The following is a 23,609-nucleotide window of genomic DNA, read 5'->3' on the forward strand; positions in this document are numbered from 1 at the left end:
TGAGTCCACTAGCTACTAGGCCAACCAGGAGTGCTGTGACCCAGCTAATCACATGGTGACCCTTATACCACGGGCCCTCTGACCCAGCTCAGCATGGTGAAAACGAGTTGCCTGAACACTGAGCCAGCCAGGAGCCCTCCAACTCAGCAGAGCATAAGGCAATCATGCCTTCTAGCTGGGCCAATCAGGAGCCCTCTGACCCTAATCAGCACAGGGGGAACTAATCCCCCAGACATTCATTCAGCCAACCATAAGCCTTCCGACCCGGATCAGCACAAGGCGATTGAGTCCCTTCCACCCTGGCCAATGGGGAATTCTCTGAACCAACTCAGCACAGGGCGAAGAGTCCCCAGACGGCTCTTGGACCAGGAATACTCTGATCCCATTTAGAATGGGGCAAATGAATTCCCCAGACATCTGACCGACCAGGAGCCCTCCAGCTGGAAGCCGTCCCACCCAGCTCAGCACAGGGCGGACAAGTTCCCCGGATACACCGGAAGCTCTCCTACTAGTCAGCAAAGCGCAAATGAGTCCCCTGGCCACCCAGACAACTGCGAGCCCACTGACACAGTTCAGCATAGGGCAAAGTGAGTCTCCCAGACACCGTCGTTTGGGAGCCTTCCTACTGTGAGCCCTATAACCAGGCTTAGTTCAGGGCAATGAGTCCCTGTATGCCCAAGTGACTGGGAGACCTTTGACTTGGCTCAACAAGGTCATCTTCTGAAGGGCAAATGAGGCCGAGAGACACCCAGGGAATTCTCCAACCCCACTCAGCACTAGATAAGCAAGTCTCCTGGATGGCCAACTGAACACAAACCCTCCAAGCAGGAGGCCTCTGACCCAGCTCACCACAGGGCAAAAGAGTCCCCTGGACACCTGGCCAACTGGGAGCCCTGCCACCCTGGCTCAGCAAAAGGTGAAAGAGTCTACCAGACACTTGACAGGCCAGGAATTCCACCCAGCTCCACATAGGGCCAGATTCCCTTGGATGCCTGGCTGACCAAGAGCTTAGTGCAGGGAAAATGAGTCCCTGGGACATCTGTCTTCCAGGGGAGGAGCCAGGACGGAGGCTATCTCTGAAGGTAGAGGTTCCTTGCCCTGTTGGAGGCTGGATCCCATGTGTCACAAAGTTGTGGGTGAATGCCACGCCCTGACCAGTGCTTGGAACCACTCAGAACTGCATAATGAATCATGGAACACTACATCAGAAACCAAGGATATACTGTATGGTGACTAACATAACATAATAAATTATTATTTAAAAAAAAAAAACCTGCAGTTCCCACATTAGGTCACTCTGTGGTCATGCTGGTGGGCCATGGTCCTCAGCCCTCTGGCCTGGAACCAACTCCAGCCTGATATCCTGGTGGCACACCATCTGGGGAGCCTTCATCTTTTGGAGAGGTCTCTTTGGAGGGAGCAAAAGCCACCATGCCTTAAATGAGATAGAAGCTGGGAGAGCTGGCCCTGGAAATGAAACGCATCGATACATCTCTGGCAGCGTTCGACAGAAGGTCAGAATTTCTGAAAGAAGCTTTTACTACAAGGAGGGAAAGGAATAACTCTTTCTTTCAGAAGGTGTCTGAGCTAAAAGATTTGCTCTTAACGTGTGAAGAAGAAAACCAAAGATTGAGAAATCTGCTTTGTCACTGGGTGTCACAAGAATTAAAGAACGTGTTGCCTGAGAGCCAGGCCTCCCTGGACACGGCCTGACATGCAAAGGAGGCTGAGAGCAAGTTCCAGAGGGGACCCAGGCCAGCGTGGAGGAGTCATTGGCGGAGCTCCTCCAGGCTTCTCCAGGCTCACAACAGGTCCTCCCGCCTGCAGGGAGAGTTGAGACCTTACGAGAACACGCTAAGCAGTGGGGTGGGAGGCAGGCCGACATCTTTGAACTGGAGAGCTTTGTCAGCAACACACTTGGCTTCCTGGAAGCGTTGGCCCGTGGAAACGGTGCTGCCTCCACCCATGCCCACCCAGGAGGGCATAGAAAAGAAGCTGGGGTGAATTGGGGGGCACGTCCTGGAGTGGGAGGTAACATGAATTTCAGGATTTCTAGGAACTTTAGATAATTTAAAGTAATCATTTAAAAATAGTGAATTTAAAACAAATAACCCTAGGTGATTGCAGTGCACATGCTGGAATTGCCGGCACCACCATGCCTCGTGAGTCGCTGTATTCTGCAGATGGTGGGTGGGGGTCGCCACAGCTCTCCATGGACAGCTGACCCCGAGCGCAGCCCGCCCGTCCCTGGCAAACACTTTCACACATGTTGACTCCCCTAGATCTCAAAGCCAGCCGCTGAGGTGGGTGCCATTCAGATAGTCAAAGAGAAGTCCTTGCACAGGTAATTCTGCAGAGACCATCTCTGGTCCAAGGTCTCACAGCCAGTTTGTGGCAAAACTTGGATTTGGACCCTGATGTCACGGCTGCAAACTCCAGCCACAGCAGCAGGTGCTTCTCAGCTTAGGCTCCCACTGGAAGCAGGCTTCAAAGAGCACATGGGAGGGGAAGACCAGGGTGGAGAAGGCCGGGGGGGGGGGACAATTCCCTGTCTCTGGGGGAGGTGGTGTGGGGTGAGGGCGGTAGGTAGAGGCTAGAGAGGGGACCGGATGGTGGGCCGTGTGCTCTGAGCCAAGGAAGCGCTGCAGGATTGCGGGGAGAGACGTGGGATTCGCTCTGGCTGCTCTAGCTTTGGGGCCGGATGGAGGTAAGAAGGCAAAACCGGAGACAGGTGGAAGCACACGCACCTGGGAAACTGGAGGGTGTCTGTGGACCCAGAGGGAAGTGGCCCCTTCCGAGAGGCAGAGCTGAGAATTGGTACAAATTGGATGCTGGGGTGTGGGGAGGGAGGAGGAAACCCAGGTTCCAGGCTGGGCCCCTCCAGTTCCAGAGGCAGTGGGGTGGGAGCTCAAGGGAGGTATGGATCCCAGTGAGCTGGGACCCACCTGCAGCTCCAGCCAAGGTGGAGGTGGAGAGCCTGAAGTTGTGGCCCCCGGGGGGTGTTCAAGTAAATGTGTTCCTAGCAACCAGGGGTAAACTAAGCAGAGTCGTGAAGAAGCTGCAGCGGCCGGGGCGGGGGGGGGGGGGGGGGTGGTGAATTTGACGGGGATTTGGATGAGAGAGAGGCAAGCTTGTGCTTCTAAGATGGGTGGTGTCTGAGCCATTTTGAGAGTTGCTGGTTGTAGGAGCCAGTGGGGAGGGTGGTAGAGTTCAGGTAACTGGGACCTGAGAGGCAAGTGGATTGCTTCCATGATCCAGCACTGAGAACGTCCACTGCTCAGCTGCTCAGACCCAGCTCACCTGCCTGCCCCCCGCCAGGTTCCCAGACATAGCAGCTTCCTGGAGATGAAGGGGCTAGGACATGACTTTGGGGTGTGATCTGCAGCTGCTCACCCCTTCTGAGTCCCTAGTTCCTTCCTCTGTAAAATGCAGACAACTCAGGTGGGAGACAGGAGATGGCAGGTTGGGGAGGAGATCTGCAGGATCAAGGGGACAGATGGAGTCCTGAGGACGATGGGAGGGCAGGAGGATGGGAGGATTCACTATCCTGGCCTTTTCCTTCCTGAAAGCAGGGCATCAGCTCTGAGAGGAGGGCGCTGTGGGTGCTGCCTCTGCCCCACCCCTGTCCTTCTCTGCCCAGCACCTGCCCAGCCACAGCCCAGCACTAGACCCCTCCTTCCTCCTCCACCACTGCCTGGCACCCACAGGGTGGCGCCACTGGGCCCACAGGGGAGCCTTGAGCTCCAGAGAACCCCGGGTGGGAAAGCTAGCTTTAGGGAGCTATTTTGGGACATGTTGACAGGTATGGCATTAGGATAGATAGATAGATAGATAGATAGATAGATAGATAGATAGATAGATTTATAGATCCACGGGAAGCTGCAGGTAGTACAGAAAGGTCCCTTCATAAAGGCACCTGTCGCCCATTTTACCCCAGAGGTAACATCTTACATCACTGCAGAACAATGTTAACACCAGGAAACTGACATGGGCATGATGTGCGTGTCTGGTTCTATCGTTGTATTGTGTCCATTCACGTGAGCAGTAGCACAGGCCAGGTGCAGAACTGCTCTGTCAGCACAAATATCTCCCTCATGCACCCACCTTTGCCTCCATAATTCCTGCCTGTGGCCACTGCCGATCTGTTCCACATCTTGAGAGTTTTGTTCTTTTGAGGATGTTACATGAGTGAAATCCTACAGCTGTGACGTTTTGAGAGTGGTTGGTTTTTTTGTTTTCGCTCAGCATAATGCCCCTGAGATCCATCCAAGTTTTGTGTATCAATAGTCCTTTCTTTATTGCTGAGTTGGATTCCATATTATGGACATATTATAGTTTGTTCACCCTTTCGCCTTTGGGGGACATTTTGGTCGTTTCCTGTCTTAAGGCTATTAGATATATAAACCTGCAGTGAACATTTGTGCACAGTGTTTTGTGTGAACTAAATTCTTCATTCTCTGGAATAAACATCCAGGAGCATGACTGCTGGGTTGTAGGGTTTATGTTTAGCTTTTGAAGAACCTATCAAGCTGTCTTACTAGGGCAACTGTACCATTTACATTCCCATAATGTATGAGAGATCCACATTCTTTCCAGCATTTGATGTTTTCACCATTCATTTTAACCAGCCAGTAGGTAGTGATATAAAGGTTTTCATTTGCATTTCCCTAATGGCTAGTGATGTTGAATATTTTTTCATGTACTTATTTGCCATCTGTATACTCTTTTTGGTGAAATGTCTGTTCATGTCTTTTGCCCCTTTTCTACTTAGTTCGTTTTTTTCCTGTTGAGTTTTTTTTTTAATGTTTTTTTATTATATTATGTTAGTCACCATACAGTACATCCCTGGTTTCCGATGTAAAGCTCGATGCTTCATTAGTTGCGTATAACACCCAGTGCACCATGCAGCACGTGCCCTCCTCACTACCCATTTCCTGTTGAGTTTTGAGAGATCTTTATATATTCTAGATACACACTTTTGTCAGATGTGTGGTTTGCAAATATGGTCTCCTCTTCTGTAGCTTCTCTTTTCATTCTCCTAGCAGGATTTTTAGTAGGGCAAAAGTTTTTACTTTTTTTAAAAAAGTGTTATGTATTTATTATGGGGGGAGAGGGCAAAGGGAGAGGAAGAGAGAGAATCTCAAATAGACTCCATGCTGAGCACAGAGCCCGATCCCACAACCCTGAGATTATGACCTGAGCAGAAACCAAGAGTCGGACACTTAACCGACTGTGCCACCAGGCACCCCAAAGTTTTTACATTTGATAAAATCCAGTTTGTCAGGTGTTTTATGGATCATGCTTTTAGTGCCATGTCTAAGAACTCACCAAGCCCTGTGGGTTTAAACAACAGAAATGAATTTTCTCACAGTTCTGGTGGCTGGAGGTCCACCATCAGGCTGCCGGTGTGGTCAGGTTCCATGGAGGGCCCTCTTCCTAGCTTCCAGATAGCTTCTCACGGTGTGCTCACATGACCTCTCCTTTGTGCATGTGCATGGAGGGAGGGTAAGAGTTCTCTGGTGTCTTTTATAAGGATCTTAACCCCATCATGAAGGTCCCACCCTCACAACCTACTCTCAACTTAATTACCTGCAGAGGCCCCACCTCCAAATTCATGGGGGTTTAGGACGGCCACATGTGAATTTGGGGAGGACACAATTTAATCTGTAGTATGTGTGTGGATTTCTTTAGGTTTATCCTGTCGGGTTTTTGCTCAGTTTCTTGAATCTTCAGGTTTACATCTTTTGCCAAATTTTGGAGATTATCATCCATTTTTTCTTGAAATACTTTTTAACTCCCACTTTTTTTCTTTTCTCATCCTTGGATTCCAATCACACAAATGTTAGAGCTTTTGCACCATTTTCACAGGTTCTGTTCTTTTTTCCTTTCCTTTTTTTTTCAGTCATTTTATCTCTATTATTCAGATGAGGTAATTTCTGTTGTTGTGTCTTCAAGTTTATGACTCTCCTCTAGATCCCGCTCCATTCTGCTGGATTGGGCTTATTTACCGTGTTTTAAAAATTTCAGTTATTGTATTTTTTCCTTAATTTTCAATTTCAATGTATCTTCTGTTTTTTTGCTGAGACTATTTTTCTTTTGTTTTAAGCATGTTTATGATTGCTTGTTGAAGCATTTGTATGACGGCTACTTTAAGATTCATCAGGAAATCCCCAAACCTGTGTCATCTCGGTATTGGGGGGTCTTTAGATTGTCAAACTTATTCAAGATGACATTTTCCTGGTCCTCGGTATGACGACTATACTCATTATATCTTGGCTATTTGGGGTGTTATGTTAAGGGACTCCGGATCTTCTTAAACCTGGTGTGTCAGCGGGTGGTGGGTCTACAGAAGTGTGGCTAGCAAGTGCAGCCCCAGCTATGTGCCCACACCAAAAGGAGCAAACCAAAGCCTGGCCGGAACCACAGCTGCTCAGCCTGGCCGGACACGACTGGGAAATTAGAGGACAAACTGTGTGGAAAGTCACATCATCACGGCATTCTTCCCTGCAGAAAGCGATGAGGGCACATGACAACTAAAAACATGTTGTTTGCTCTATTTATTCCTAAGGATGGATGAGAACTTTGTAGTGACCAAAACTCTGGGTGGGAGTGGGGAGTCCTCAGGAAATGTCTGCTTCTGTGTGTTGAGCACATTTGAGAAATTTGGTGTATGCTGGTGGAAATCAGTAGGGATGGGCTTACTGGGATGGTTGGCATGGATGTTACCAGGATGGTTAGCATTGATGTTGGACTTGCTCCAAACTTAAATCAAAGGGCAGCAGGGGGGCGCCTGGGTGGCGCAGTCATTAAGCGTCTGCCTTCGGCTCAGGGCGTAATCCCGGAGTTCCGGGATCGAGTCCCACGTCAGGCTCCTCCACTATGAGCCTGCTTCTTCCCCTCCCACTCCCCCTGCTTGTGTTCCCTCTCTCGCTGGCTCTCTATCTCTGTCAAATAAATAAATAAAATCTTAAAACAACAACAACAACAACAACAAAGGGCAGCAGGGCTGGTGGGGTGAGGTGGCCTTTTGATGCCCTCATGACCCTCTTGCTGATTCTGTGTGCGACTCCCCCACCTCCCAGCATTTGCATTTCGGACCCCTGCAGCCTCCATTAGTAATTTTTGATTGGACGCTGGACATGAAGAATGTTAACTTGTTGAAAGTGTGGATTTTTTTAAATCGTCTTTTTACAAGTGCTGAATTTTGTTTTGGCAAGCCAAGCAGTTAAACTACTTCTGAATCAGCTGCCTCATTTCCAGACTTGTTTTTTTTTTCATTGTGGTAAAGTGTGCATTACATAAAATTTACCATTTTTCCTGACTTAGTTTTAAGCTCTGTCAGGATGGGTTTAGAGTCGTGTTTACTGTAGCACCACTCCAGCCCTACTACTGCAATGTGACCCTTCCTGGGGCCAAATGCCCCGTGTGTTGATTAATACTGGTGTTTCCGTGATTGCTCACGGTGGCTCTGAGGGATGGTTTAGGTTTTGTACTGGTTGGCTCTTTCAGCTGCACTGTGAACTTTACTATAAATGCACTTCAAATGGTAATTTTTCTTCTTGAAAAAAAGTTAACATATCTTGTTTACCTTTATTTTTTTTAAAGATTTTTTATGTATTTATTTGACAGAGACAGCCAGCAAGAGAGGGAACACAGGCAGGGGAGTGGGAGAGGAAGAAGCAGGCTCCTAGCGCAGAAGCCTGATGTGGGGCTCGATCCCAGAACGCCGGGATCACACCCTGAGCCAAAGGCAGACGCTTAACGACTGCACCACCCAGGTGTCCCTCCTTTATTTTTTTAAAGATTGATTGTATTTATTTACTTTAGGAAGAGAGCGTGAGTGTGCAAGTGGGGGAGGGGCAGAGGGAGAGGAAGAGAGAGAATCTTGAGAGACTCCTCACTGAGCGTGGAACCCAACTGGGGGCTCGATCTCAGGATCATGAGATCATGACCTGAACTGAAAACAAAAGTCCCAGTGCTTAGCCCACTGAGCCACCAAGGCACAACAATGTGTTTTCCTTCAAAGCATCAGTTGAAATCTGTGGTAATTTTCTGTAGTTGCTCATTTGGTGTTCCCATCACTGTGGCTCCTTCAGGTGTCTTTTTTTTTTCTTCTTTTTTTCAGTTTATTTATTTAAGTAATGTCTCTACCCAACATGGGCCTCAAACTCCACGTGTCTTTTTTAAAAATTACCTGTAATTGTGGGCAATCTAGACAAGGTAGCAGAAGGTGGGTGTGAGTCTACTTTTACCTCGTGAGATCTCTTCCATGTGAAGTGGATGCAATAAAGCCTTTCCCCTGAGTCCCATGAGAGTTCAGAAGAACAGTTTCTGGATGTGCTCTGTGACTTCTGTAATTAATGCCCCATGGAATCCCATGCCAGGTATGGAATGGGATGCTGCAATTTTTATTTTATTTTATTTTATTTATTTTTTTATAATAATATTTTTTTATTATATTATGTTAGTCACCATCTATCCCATTCCCCCCAGCTCCCTCCCCTTTGAAGCCCTCAGTTTGTTTCTCAGAGTCCATAGTCTCTCATGCTTCATTCCCCCTTCTGATTACCCCCCTTCTTTATCCCTTTCTTCTCCTACCGATCTTCCTAGTTCTTATGTTCCATAGATGAGAGAAACCACATGATAATTGTCTTTCTCTGCTTGACATATTTCACTTAGCATTATCTCCTCCAGTGCCGTCCATGTTGCAGCAAATGTTGAGAACTCGTTCTTTCTGATAGCTGAGTAATATTCCATTGTATATATGGACCACATCTTCTTAATCCAGTCATCTGTTGAAGGGCATCTCGGCTCCTTCCACGATTTAGCTATTGTGGACAATGCAGCTGTGAACATTGGGGTGCATATGGCCCTTCTCTTCACTATGTCTGTATCTTTGGGGTAAATACCCAGTTTTTAGATTTGAAAGCACTAGTCTCCCTTTCCCTCATGTTCATATCCTTGTAGTTGTGTTTTTTTCTCTTTGCCTAGCTCAAAGAATGCTAAAGTTTCCTGTTGAAATCCTCGGGGTCACTTCGGACTGAGCTGGATATAGGCATGCTTTCCTCCCAATCTGTGCTCTCGAGGCGACCCAGAGCTGTTCGTCTTCTGACAGAAAACTACATTATTCTGCACCTAAAATGAAGCTTCCTGATGCCAAAAATTACTAATGAAGTCAGCTATTTCCATCTGTGGGGACTTTTTTTTTCACTTTAGGTCCATTTGTCAAGGCAACAGCTGAAGCTGTGATTGATTACAAGGACCCTGGGAAGCTAGACTGTGTAAAATTAGGAGTAGCCATTGCTTTCTGCTAGGAATCTTTCTCCCAGGCGTCTACACTGTCGTGACAGTGAGCACGCTTTGGCAGAGTTAGTGATGAATGTTTAACAAAACTTTTATTCAACAAAAGCTTCAGTGACGAAGAAGCTAATCAATGAGATAAAAGATCAGAATTTTGCTTTGTTTCTGATGGTTCTTGGGGCAAATGGATAATTTATATATCGTTTTTAGCAAATGAACTCCCCAAACACCAAGGCTTGCAGAAGGGATCACCGATTTACTGAAGAGACGATACCCATGCTAAGTGTCCACCTCATGTGACTTGACAGTCTAATTGCATCCCGCCTTTTTCTTAGTGACTGACCCCAGGGCCACTGGCCTGACCTGAACTTGGCCCCACAGAAAGTGTACAGGTGTCCTCCAGGTGATCAGTAGCAATATCTCTTTAGATGCTCAAGTCAGAAACCCGGCAGTCAGACATGACTTCTTCTCACATCATGTTCCATCAGTCATCAAACCCATTTGTCCACTTCTTTGATGGCCCTGGAATATGTCCAGTTCCCTCTGTCCTCGGTGGCAGGATACTGGTCCAGTCACCCAGCATTTCACTGGACCGTGCGATGATCTCCTTACTGGTCTCCCTGTGTCCCCTCTCCCCACTTCCTTGAATACAGTCTCCATCCCAGGGGGATCTTCTGAAAACTCAACCTAGGTTTCAAATTCTCTAAAGGCCCCCTATCATCTTCTCGGTGCAATTCAAATTCCTTCGTGTGGTTTTTAAGACCCTGCATGGTGGGACTTCTGTTTGCCTCTCTTGCCTCACCTTGCACCACTTCCCTGTTCAGTTCTAACCTCCAGCCTTTTAGGTCATCATTCGTTCCATATCCTTTCCCTTCTTGGCCTTAATGCCTAGCTCTCCCTTGAGGGGGATCACTCCCACCCAACGCCCAAATTCACCTGTCTCACTTTGCCTAGTTTTTACTGATGCTACCTTAGCATAGCTCTCACTACATTTCACTGTAATCACCTAGTTCCTACTTGTTCTCCCCACTGGGGAGCCCCGTGCACTATTACATCCAGTGGTGTGTCAGAGCCAACTTGTGCTGACTCCTGAGAAGCAGTTGTCACATCTTTTCCCAGCGCTCTGTTCAGTGACATCATGGTAGTAACTTGAAATCGGCCACAGTAGGAGTACTTATATTATGGAAATCAACAAATGCTACAAATCAATTTGATTGATTGATTGATTGACTGATTGGAAGCCAGTTGCTTAACATTTACCAGCACACAGTGACTGTATCCTTAGCCCCTTCAATACTTGGCATATAATAGATATTCAGTTAATATTGGTTGGTTGAATGAATAAATAACAGGTTTCCATTTAACCCCATCACACAAGCCATGCCCCCCACATTCCCATATATCATCTCAAGAGCATGTCATTCCTTAGAAACAGAGCAAGCCTCCAGTTCCTGAAGACTGGACTTCCAGCTCCTTCACCCCGCTTTGGGGAGCATCGGGGGCCTGCCCACAGGACATCCCTCAGCTTTGCTGTCTCAGAGGTGGGAAGACCTTTCAGTCAGGGGCTTGTACTGGATGCCACATTTCCCTTAGGATGGCAGGGAAGAAGTGCAGCCAAGCAGGCAGCCTTCCTGAGTTCAAATCTTGATTCCCCACCTCCTGGCTGCATGACCTGGGGCAAGTCATTTAACCTCTTTAAGCTTCATTTCTTTATTATATAAGGAACTTCAACAATAGTACCAAAGTGATTGGGTTTTCTTAAGGATCAAGTGAGTGTTTGTGGAAAGGACTCAGTAAACGGTAAGCGTCAGCTGCTATTACTATGTCCATCTGCTCGCAATGAGAGCATAAAGGTCCGTGATCAATTGGCAGCACAGGAGAACCGAGCTCCAGATAACGCTCAGACACTATAACCTCAACTTCACAGCAACTGCTGGCGTGTCCCAGGGTTCTCTGTTCTTGAATCTCTCCCATTTTCCTTTATATTCTCTAGCTTTTTTCATCCAAGCACATAGCTTAATACTTCTGTATGCCGATGACTCCCAAATGCATACCGGCAATCCAGAACTCTCCCCTGATTTCCAGACCCATGTGTCCACCTGCACACGGGACATCTAACAGCGGTCTCAAACTCAACATTTCCCCAGTGAGCTCCTCCTACATGCCACAACCTGCTTCTTCTATCTTCCTCATCTGTGTTAATGGCAGTACCATTCTCCCCTGCTCAGGTTAGAAACCTTGGTGTTGTCCTTGACAGCAGGCCCTCGCAGTGTACACTGAGAAAACATTTGTGGTTCTGCACCTGTCGCCAGCCATGCTGCTGTCTTGGTCCAGCCCCCTTTGGCTCCCACCTAGGTTACTGCCGCAGGCTCCTCACTGGCCTGCTGCATCCCCCCTTCAGTCTATCCTTAAGACAGAAGCTGAGTGACCTCGTTATAGCTGAATCATGTCACTCCACTTTCCAGCTGTTAATTGGCCTTCATCTTAACCGTCTTTACCACCATGTCTGAGGCTTCCTGTGGTCTCCCCCATGTCCTCTAACCCCATCTCCCACATCCTTCTCCCTCAGTCACTCCACTTCAGCCACAGAGGCCTCCTCTCTGTCCTTAGAACATGCCAGGGCCTGTGCAGGTCCAGGAGTACTCACACCGAGACATCTCACTGGATAGCCTCCTTACTTCACACAGGCCTTTACTCCAGAGTCGCTTTCTTCCAAGGATTTCTCTGGCCGAACTATGTGAACTGAACCCAACCCCGTCGACCCTCCATAGCCCCCTTCCCTGTTCTGTTATTTGTCCTCGGCACTTGTTACCATTCAACATAGCATCTACTGAGTTGTGCCTATTGACTTGGCTGCCTCTTTTATGCCAGTGTGAGCTCCTAGCGAGCAGATAGATATTTGGTCTGTTCTTTTTGTTTGTTTGTTTGTTTGTTTGTTTGTTTGTTTTTAAAGATTTTATTTATTTATTTGACAGAGATAGAGACAGCCAGCGAGAGAGGGAACACAAGCAGGGGGAGTGGGAGAGGAAGAAGCAGGCTCATAGCGGAGGAGCCTGACGTGGGGCTCGATCCCGTAACGCTGGGATCACGCCCTGAGCCGGAGGCAGACGCTTAACCGCTGTGCCACCCAGGCGCCCCTATTTGGTCTGTTCTTATCCCCAGCTCTGAGAACAGTGCTTGGCACGCGGTAGGTCTCAGTAAGTATTTGTCGAATGAATAAGCTGTTATCTACATATAAAGGCCAGCTAAGAGGAATAGGATATTTCATCCACTCCTCTAGATACTTACAAGATTTTCCCCGAGATAAGCGAGATTGGCAATGGTAGGCATCTATCAAATAATAGTAGTACTTACTTATTTATCCATCCCTCCCCCAGCCAGAACTGCGCTAGGCTTGGAAGGAACACATGAGTCACAGAGAGGGTAGAAAACGTGCTCAACATCACACAGCTAAAAGGCTGCTCCATTCACATGGTCCCCAGAATATTTCCTCTCTCTGGATCTTCTGTGGTGAGGCTGTGGTGGGGAACCGTGGAGGAAGCAGTCCCGTGGGCCCCATCATTTTGACTAAAGTATGGAAGCCGTTGAGAAGACCAGAGGAAAATTTTGCTCTGAATTTAGTATTTCCCTGCATCTGAGAATGTACTTGGCTTTTTGACTTATGGAACACTGAGGATTGGGTCAGTAACGAGCATTCTCTTTTCTCACTTGACACTATAAAACTTAAACCCAGATGTCTACCATGTCCCTCCTCCAATATATATCAGATTTGGGGTATAATTTTAAGATTTGTTTATTTTTGAACTTCTTGTGTATTTCTTTTTTTCCTCAAAGATTTTATTTATGTATTTTAAAGAGAGAGAGAGAGAGCGCGCACGTACACATGGGGGGAGGGGCAGAGGGAGAGGGAGAGAATCCCAAGCAGACTCTGCACATCCGCACGGAGCGTGGAGCCCCAAATGGGGCTCCATCTCATGACCCTGAGATCATAACCTGAGCCAAAGCCGAGTCAGCTGCCCAACCGATCAAGTCACCCAGGCATCCCATTGTTTATTGCTAATTTGTGTTTTCTTCTAATATTTTATGAGTGTTGTAGGCTTCCTTTTTTGTTAACTTGAAGTAGAATTTAATAACTGTGCAGTTATTTCCTTAAGTAACATTGAAAGCTGAGATTTAGAAGTAAACCAGTGCCAGGAATGAAGTAATGGTTTATATAAAATGCTGCTGACTCTGGATTTATTCATTCCAGGGATTTTTTAAAATTAATTAATCAATCATTAAAAATTTTTTTCAATTCCAGTATAATTAACATACAGTGTTTTATTAGTTTCAGGTGTACAATATAGTGATGCAGCAATTCTCTACATTACTCAGTGCTCACATAAGGGTACTCTTTAATACCCATCACTTATTTCACCCATCCCCCGCCCACCTCCCCTCTGGTAACCATCTGTTTGTTCTCTATAGTTAAGAGTCTGTTTTTTTGGTTTGTCTCCTCTTTTTCTCTGTATGTTTGTTCTGTTTCTTAAATTCCACATATGAGTGAAATCATATGGTATTTGTCTTTCTATCTCTGACTTATTTCACTTGACATTATATTCTCTAGACCCATCCATATTGCTGCAAATGACAAGATTTCATTCTTTTTTATGGTTGAGTAATATTCCAGTGTGTGTGTGTCCATATATACACCACATCTTCTTTATCCATTTATCGGTCAATGGACACATGGGCTGCTTCCCTTAATTTGGCTATTTTAAATAATGTTGCAATAAACATAGGGGTGCAAGTATCTCTTTAAATTGGTGTTTTTGTATTCTTTGGGTAAATACCTAATAGTTGAATTACTAGATCATATGTAATTCTACTTTTAATTTTTTAAGGATCTCCATACTGTTTTCCACCGTGGCTGCACCAGTTCGCATTCTCACCAACAGTGCAAAGGGTTCATTTTTCTCCACATCCTTGCCAACACTTGTTTCTTGTGTTTTTAATTTTAGCCCTTTTAACAGGTGTGAGGTGACATCTCATTGGGTTTTGATTTGCATTTCCCTGATGCTGAGTGATGTTGAGCATCTTTTCATGTGTCTATTGGTCATCCGGATGTCTTCTTTGGAGAAATGTCTGTTCAAGTCTTCTTCTCATTTTAAAACGGATTATTTGTTTTCTGGATGTTGTACGTTTTTTTTAAGATTTTATTTTTAAGTAATCTGTACACTCAATGTGGGGCTCGAACCTACAACCCTAAGATTAAGAGTTGCTCTGCTGACTGAACCAGCCAGGCACCCCGAGTTCTATATTCTTTATATATTTTGAAGACTAATCCTTTATCAGATATGTCATTTGCAAGTATCTTCTCCCATTCAGTAGGTTATCTTTTAGTTTTGTTGATTTTTTCCTTTGCTGTGTAGAAGCTTTTGATTTTGATGTATTCCCAGTAGTTTATTTTTGCTTTTGTTTCCCTCGCTTCAGGAGACATATCTAGAAAAACATTGCTATGGTTGATGTCAGAGAAATTACTGCCTGTGTTCTTTTCTACGATGTTTATGGTTTCAGGTGTCACATTTAGTTCTTTAATCCATTTTGAGTTTATTTTTGTGTATGGCGTAAGAAAGTGGTCCAGTCTCATCTTTTGCATGTAGCTGTCCTGTTTTCCCGACACCATTGCTAAAAAGACTGTATTTTTCCCATCTCATGTTCTTGCCTCCATCAAGGAGGCAAATAAACATTTCTTATTTCTGGGCTTTCTATTCTGTTCCATTGACCTATGTGTCTATTTTTGTGGCAGTACCATACTGTTTTGAGTACTACAGCTTTTTAGTAAATCTCGAAATGTGAGATTGTGATACTTCCAGTTTTATTCTTCCTTATCAAGATTACTTCGCCTATTTTGGGGTCTTTCATGGTTCTATACAAATTTTAGGATTTTTAGTTCTGTGAAAAATGCTGTTGGTATTTTGATAGGGGTTGCATTAAATGTGTAGATTGCTTTGGGTAGTATGGACATTTTAAAGATATTTGTTCTCCCAATCCATGAGCATGGACTATCTTTCCGTTTGTTTGTGTTTTCTTCAATTTCTTTCCTCAATGTTTTATAGTTTTCAGAGCGCAGGTCTTTCATCTCCTTGGTAAAGTTTGTTCCTAGATATTTTATTCTTTTTGGTGCAATTGTAAATGGGATTGTTTTCTTAATATCTCTTACTGCTGGTTCATTATTAATATATAGAAATGCAATGGATTTCTGTAGATTGATTTTGTATTTAATTATTTGGCTTATTTTTTTTATTTTTATTGTAAGTTTCTTTGAACCCCTTTGGGATAAGGCAAGGTGTGAAGCTATACATGTCCTGTCCATGCATTCATGCCTTTTGTGAATAACTCTTCTAATCATCATTTAGGAAGTAGAAACACAGTTGGAGGAAGTGAAGAAGAAGTCAGAAAATGAAATCAAGCAGCTGGAAGAAGAGAAAGCAGCCCTAAATGTGAAGCTCCAGAATTCTCTGCTTGAGGTAAATCCCGAATTAATGCAGTGCTTGGGAGTGATGGGTCTGGGTGGGAGTCTTGGTTAAGTAAGATGTCAGGAATCACAGAAAACAGGCCTGACTTCCATATGCTCAGCATCCTTGGAAGAAAAGAAAGGACTTTGCCTGGCAAGAAATCCGTCTTGTGGGACATAAATTTAGGTGCGAGTAACAGAGAGCCTGATTTATGGAGGCTTTACAAAGAGGCTCTTAATGTCTCACATAAAAGGAGGCAGTAGGCTGCTGGGGTCGATCCTGTGGCTAAATGACATCAGGCCTGGTGTATCTGAGATTCCCACAGTCTCTCCTCCTCCTGGGCTGTGTCCTCACTTTCCTGGGTATTAGGCGCTTTTGCGTTCATGGGCTCCTTCCTCTATTGAAAAAAATATATCAAAAATTATATTTTATGACTACATTGGTATAAAGATTCATAGAGCCAAGCTGTATTTTTACCTTCTGGCTTTAAAAGAAATTCAAACATTGTCATGGTCCCTGAAAATATCGTGGGCCCTAGGCCCTGTGCCTGCAGCATCTAAGGGAGAAGTCAGCTCAGATTCCCTCAGGCTTGGAAAATGACTGTCACCACTGTGTTGTTAGGTCCAAATTTACACCACGAAACAGCAGAGGGGGAGCGGGGGGAGGTGAGGACCAGGCCTGCCCATTTCATCAGAAAACCATAAGCCTTCAGAGAGGGCTCCCACTGACTCCTCCTCCCATCGGTAATATCTGTGTCACGAGGCCAGCCTGGGGAGGCACGGAGGAGGCAGGCAAGGGAGAAGGGAGTGGAGAATGCCTGTAGACCAGCTGAGCATCACAGTTTGCTCTGTGGGTCCACCTGTCCTGACCACCCAGAGACCAAGGTCAAAGACCTGTTGGCCATCTTATGGGGGGAACTTGTGGGAGGGACTGGAAACAGGCTTCATTCTTGAGCCTAATTAGAACCCCCAAAATGTAAAGGGGTTTCCTTGCTTCCCCTGCCATCTCTCACACCTTCCAAATGAGCCCTGAGTCCTCCCTTCCCTCAGGAGTTCATGAAATTCGTTCCTCAGCCCTGGCTGAGCACAGCAACCTCCTGAGGGAGCTTTAAAGAATCTAGAAGCCGTGTGCAAAACAGTATTGATTGTTTAGAAATACATAGTGGAGTTCAGTCTGGAGACACGCCTGAGAATGACAGGAAATCTGAGCCGGGGGTTATTTCTAGAAAGGAGAGAGGGCGATGGATCAGGGAGAAGGTCAGGGGCTGCAGCTGTATTTGTGATATGTTATCTCTTGGCTGAGTGATGGTTGTACACGTTATGGTTTTCTCCAACCTTTTTTTCTATGTCACAAGTTATCATTTTTCTACAAGGTGAGCATGCCATGCCTTGCACTTGCTATATCAGGGGCTCTGGAAGAGCAGTCCTGGTGGAAAGTCTCTGTTCCAGAAGCTTCTATTCCACCTCAGCCCAAGGTGGAAGCACAGTGAGGATGCCCATTGCTTTCTCCTTCCTCTCTCCCTCCCTGTTGAGTTGTACTGCCAGGTTTCACATTGGACCTGGAGTAGTTGTTCTGCAGAGCTTTAGGGACGCTTCACATATGTGCGTGGGACCAGCCCAGTCATGCTTCTGACATGGGAGCCTGGGGGCTCCCCGCTGACTATTTCTCTAAATGCCCCTGAGAACCCCCTCTCTAAAAACAACAGGGGTGAATTTTGCTGCGTGCTTACTTTAGTTAAGGTGCTATCTAAGCAGTTTACATAGAGTAACTTTTAGTCCTCCCTACCATCGTACAAGGTGGGTACTATGGTGATCCTCGGTTTACAGATGAGTAAACTGAGGCACGGAAAAGGTAAATCACTTCCTCAAAGTCACACAGGTAGTGACTAGTGGGTCTGGGATTCAAACCCAGGTAATATGGCTCTGAAAACCCCACTCTTAACCACTATGCTAATACTCCGTCTACCATGGTATGTCGCATCTTTGATGACCGAGGATCATTCAGGACCGGAGTATCTGCAGACGGCTGGCCTGACCCAGAGGCTGATCTGGATCTGACAAAGCACCCCAGGCCTGCTCTTCACCCTCCATTTCTTTTTTTTTTTTAAGATTTTATTTATTTATTTGACAGAGATAGGGACAGCCAGAGAGAGAGGGAACACAAGCAGGGGGAGTGGGAGAGGAAGAGCAGGCTCCCAGCAGAGGAGCCTGATGTGGGGCTCGATCCCATAACGCTGGGATCACGCCCTGAGCCGAAGGCAGGCGCTTAACCCCTGTGCCACCCAGGCGCCCCTCACCCTCCATTTCTTCCACACCATCTGTTCACCCGCTTACCAAAGCTAGAAATGGAAAAGTCAGCCCTGACCTCCTCCATCCTGACCTGGAGTCCCCGCCCTGCCCCATCAGCACAACCAATCAGTTGTCAAGTCCTGTAGGTTCTAACACGCAAAGGCTCTCAGTCCCGTCCTCTCCCCTTATCAGACCCCCAGGATGGCTTGTCTAGACTGTCTTTTTCTTTGCCTCTTGCAGATGTTACATAAACAACTGTGTAGGGCTCCATTTGAATAGTTCATAAGTCTTAGCAAGATGTAGTATAAAGAGTTTCATAATCTTCATCTTCTGGGATGTTGCCTAGAGACTGGCAAGAGCCTTGGCCTGTATCTCCCTGCCTCCACATTCTCCCTGGGCCAGCGAATTCCAGACTAGCCTTCTAAAACCCAAATCTGCTCAAGGTCCCCCTCCTTCTTCCCCCAAATCTTTAATTTCCGTGTGTTTCATAATTGGGGCTTTGCCCAACCTACCACCACTACTCCTCAGGACTCTCTTTCCTCTCAGCCACTCCTACATGGAACTCTCAGCCACTCCTGCCGGGTCCCCAACATGGAACTTTCCTCCGGTCCTCACACACATCCTACCTTCCCTCTGTCATTGCACCTGCTATTCCTGCCGCCTGGAATGTCCTTTCTCACCCTCACCACTGATGGACTCCTATTCATCCTTCAGTGCCCCTAAAGGTGCCCTGGACTCCCCTGGGCAGAGTTTTTTGCTGTAAATTCTCTGCAGTAGTATGTGTCTTGTAGTAGTTGTTATGAGGATTAAAAAAGTTTATACTGCCAAATGCTTAGGTCTGTGCCTGGCACAGAGCAAACACATCATTAATGATATTATTATTATTTTGTCTTCTGAATGTTGCTGTGATTATAACCATCTCCCTGCTGCCTCCTCTGTAAGATGACAGCCTCTGAAAAGCACGGGCTGTATTTTCTTCTCTTACCATCTTGCTCTCTCTCTGTCCCTCTTCCTTATCTCCTCATACCTGGCGTGGAGCCTGAGGAGGGTTAGGTTTCCTACAAAGATTTGTTAGCAACTTCTGCATTTTCTTTATGGTTATTTGCCTTGTTCTTCTCAAAGTCTAGAGCAGAGAAGCCAGTCTGTTTAATGGATACTCTACAATTAGTTGGCTAATCATCGTCGTCATAATGAGGGCTATACACTTTCATAGACCTTCTAGCCACTCTTTCTTTGGTATAACTCTTAAATATTGTTCCTTTTCTTTATCGACTAACTTTAAAAAAAAAAGAAATAGGGTGCAATTGCTGGATCATAGGGTAGCTCTATTTTTAACTTTTTAAGGGACCTCCACACTGTTTTCTAAAGTGGCTGTACCAACTTGCATTCCCACCAACAGTGTAGGAGGGATCCCCTTTCTCTACATCCTCTCCAACATTTGTTGTCTCTTGCCTTGTCCATTCCAACTGGCGTAAGGTGGTATCTCACTGTGGTTTTGATTTGAATTTCCCTGATGGCTAATGATTTTGAACATTTTTCCATGTGTCTGTTAGCCATTTGTATGTCTTCATTGGAAAAGTGTCTGTTCGTATCTTCTGCCCATTTTTTTATTTGATTATTTGTTTCTCGTGTATTGAGTTTGAGAAGTTCTTTGTAGATCTTGGATACTAGTCTTTTATCTGTAGTGTCATTTGCAAATATCTTCTCCCATTCCATGGGCTGCCTCTTAGTTTTTTTGACTGTTTCCTTGGCTGTGCAGAAGCATTTTTATCTTGATGAAGTCCCATAAGTTCATTTTTTCTTTTGTTTCTCTCGCATTTGGAGATGTGTCATGAAAAAAGTTGCTGTGGCCGATGTCAAAGAAGTTACAGCCTATGTTCTCCTCTATGATTTTGTTGGATTCCTGTCTCACATCGAGGTCTTTCATCTATTGCACTACTGGGTATTTACCCCAAAGATACAGACGTAGTGAAGAGAAGGGCCATATACACCCCAATGTTCATAGCAGCATTGTCCACAATAGCTAAATTGTGGAAGGAGCCAAGATGCCCTTCAACAAACGAATGGATTAAGAAGATGTGGTCCATATATACAACGGAATATTACTCAGCCATCAGAAAGAACGATTACACAACATTTGCAGCAACATGGACGGGACTGGAAGAGATTATGCTAAGTGAAATAAGTCAAGCAGAGAAGGACAATTATCATATGGTTTCACTCATTTATGGAACATAAGAAATAGCAGGGAGATCGGTAGGAGAAGGAAGGGAAGAATAAAGGGGTGGGGGGTAAACAGAGGGGGGAATGAACCACGAGAGACTATGGACTCTGGGAAACAAACTGAGGGCTTCAGAGGGGAGGGGGTTGGGGGTTGGGTTAGGCTGGTGATGGGAATTAAGGAGGGCACATATTGCACGGAGAACTGGGTGTTTTATACGCAAACATGAATCATGGAACAGTACATCAAAAACTAGGGATGTACTGTATGGTGACTAACATAACATAATAAAAAATTATTATTAAAAAAAAAGAAATAGGGTGATCTTGCAGGAATGGTATGAAAGCCAAGGAAAACCACCCCACAGCCCCCACTTCCTCTAAAGGGAAGTATAGAGTACTACACACCTGCCAGGCTCATCTTTTCCAGGAAGATGAAGCAACCAGGCAATTAGAAATGGCCTTTCCAGAAACACATTTAGAAGCCGTTTAATGGGGCACTGTCCCCAGAACCAACTGACCCGGGGGAATGGTTTCCCAGATTAATGACCCCATCAGGAGATGGGACTCCATTTCATTACCAAGTGTTTCTTTTCTTCTATTTTAGGTTTTAAGACTGGAAGAATTTATCCAACAGAATAAGGTACCTACCGGAAGAGGCAAAGAAAGTCCCCAGGAATTGGACGGCCAGCACCGCAGCATTTTAGAGACCCAGGTAACCTTGGGTTTTTTCTGATTTAATTAAAGATATTTCCCTTCTCGCAGCACCTCATCGTCCTTGATGACACACACTGGCGTTAATGGGCTCTTTTATCTCCCCCCTCAGAGCTGCCAAAATATCTGAAAAAAAATCACCGCAAAATCCATTTGCAAAAACCATGAAGAAAATAGAGTTCTGAGTAATTATCTGCGTGGTTTGAAGAAGAACAAGGCTTGTCAGATGAAATCTTCTCTCGTCTCCGAGAGCAGCTTGCCTGGCAGATAAGAGGGTGCTGGCCTCGAGTCGGCCTTCGGTTCTGCCCAGCAGGAAGCACAGTAATAACGCCCCCTGGCCACCTCCCTCTGCAGCCGAGACATCAGTTACTCTCCTGCTAGCCCTTCCCCGGGGGGCTGCCCTTTTAGGGACCCTGCTCCAGGGCAGACGCTGGTTCCTGCATGTCCTCTGTCCACTCACGATCAGCCCTTTTATTTTCCTAGGGCCGCCATAATGAATCACCACACCCTTGGCGGCTTAAACCACAGAAACGTGTGGCCTCACAGTTTTGGAGGCTAGACATCCCAAATCAGGGTGTGAGCAGGGTTGGTTCCTTCTGGTGGCTGTGAGGGAGACTCTCCTGCGGGCCTGTCTACCAGCTTCTGAAGGCTGCTGGCAATCTGTGGCATTCTGTGGCTTGGGGGTGCATCACTTTGAGCTCTGGCTCTGTCCTCCCGGGGCCCTCTTCCCTGTGCGTCTGTGCCTCTGGGTCTTCACATGGCTTTCTTGTAAGGACACCAGGATCCTTGGTTAGGGTCCACCGTCATCCAGTATGACCTCATCTTAACTAATTACATCCACAAATCTTCTATACAAATCAGGTGACATGAATAGGTACTGGGGGCTAGGACGTCGGTATCTCTTCCCAGGGCCACAATTTAATGCAGAACATGAGCACACATTTAATATTTGCTGCATGATATCAAACACATAAATAATTCCCATGAAGTTGGCGTTTGAGTGTCCTGGCTTCAGTGACCCTCTTGGTTCAGCTTCCCTATTAATCTTCGCAGTTGGAACCAGCAAAAGCCCACCACTGTAAGATTTTACTTTGCTCCTGCCCCAGGTTTTCAGTCCACTTCATACTCCAGGTGGGAAAACACAAGTAAGTGAGTCTGAATCTCGTTGCTTCATCCTCACCCGTCTCTTATTCACCGTGTCCATGTGCCCGAGTGTCGACAGGAACTGCAGTTTCTCTCCCTCAACCCCAGACTTCCAGAACTTGAGCCCTGGTCCTGCCAGCCACCCCCATAGCCCCCCCCCCCATACTGGGATGGCCCCTACTTAACCACATATTCACCAGGGTAAAAATGAGCTAAAAATCTGGTGGATATCGATGTGAATGACAATGAACATTTGTATGGGACCCAGTCAGCTCTAGAGCAAGGTCCCAACTTCTTTGGAGTCTTCCAACAACCCTGAAATGCACTCATTTTACAGAGGAGGAAACTGAGGCACAGAGAGGTTGGGTGACTTGCCCACGGTCACAGGCATTTAAGCAGCCAGGACAGGACAGAACTGCTGGGTCTGTGGCTCTGAGCCCCCACTCTCCTTGTGAGAGTATTAGCACATGCCCAGGATGCCTCCCAGATAAAACAGACCTCAGCTCTGTCTTGGGTGGAGGAGGGTAGCCAGGATGCCCTTGTTTCTCCCTCTGACACACAGACTGGGGGAGAATCCTTGAGCAGCCCTCTTTGCACCCACATAAGCCTGCAGGAGAAGGCTAACAGAGCAGACTCACCTTCCTCGATGGGACTGGTCCTTCCTGATCTGGGGCCACGCATCCTTTCACCATGAAACTTGGCTCTCCTCCCACGCTCCTTGGTCTAGAACATTGTCCCTCATGAGCCCGGTTTCTAGAGAGCGGTACGCACCCCTCCTAGGGTGTGCGTGAATTGCACATGGAACCTCAGGGAACATTAGTTCCATTTGATTCAACTCTACATGCCCGTTATTTATTCATTCCGCGGTCATTTGTGGAATACCTACGTTGGGCCAGCTCTGAGCTAGACGCTGGAGGAGAGAAGCATTCATAAACCAACGGCTTGAAAACTATGTGGACATTTAGTAATAGGATTAAATATCTGGGGCTGTGTTTTCTATCAGGCAACTATTATGTGCTTTGCAGGTATGGTTTGTTCTCTTCAACTGTTTTCTTTTCAAATACTTAATCCATATACGTGGCACAGAATTTAGAAGGTATATAAAGGCATACAGTGAAAAGCATCCCCGATCCCTAGTTCCCTGTGTGGTTTCGTTTTATTTTCTCTCTTCTTGTGTATCTGCTCAGAGCTGTAGACCGTGCATATGCAGGCATAATTATGAATATATTTTTTTTCTCCAAATGGTAGCATACTGGCCTGTGCTCTAATCTACTTTTTCTATCTTAAATTTTCATAGCTTGGAGATTGCAACACATCAGAACACTTACTTACACCTCATTTGTTTTCAAGAACAACTGCCCAGTGTCCCCTTGTAAAGAAAAACTGTAATATATGTAAACTTGCCCTTATGAGAGATACTTGGGTTGGTTTTCTCCATTACGGATAC

General features: G+C 46.0%; 1 protein-coding gene across 1 annotated transcript in view; it reads left to right on the plus strand.

Annotated features, from left to right (window-relative positions):
* Positions 1-23,609, plus strand: part of FAM184B (family with sequence similarity 184 member B) — a 163,039-nt gene that overhangs the window by 96,195 nt on the left and 43,235 nt on the right. The window contains exons 6-7 of the mRNA XM_008685809.2: positions 15,699-15,809; positions 20,913-21,020. Of these exons, the coding sequence (XP_008684031.2) occupies positions 15,699-15,809; positions 20,913-21,020 (219 nt within the window). The remainder of the gene's footprint in view (positions 1-15,698; positions 15,810-20,912; positions 21,021-23,609) is intronic.

This window comes from Ursus maritimus, unplaced genomic scaffold (assembly GCF_017311325.1).
Source record: "Ursus maritimus isolate PB19 unplaced genomic scaffold, ASM1731132v1 scaffold_8, whole genome shotgun sequence".
NCBI lineage: Eukaryota > Metazoa > Chordata > Mammalia > Carnivora > Ursidae > Ursus > Ursus maritimus.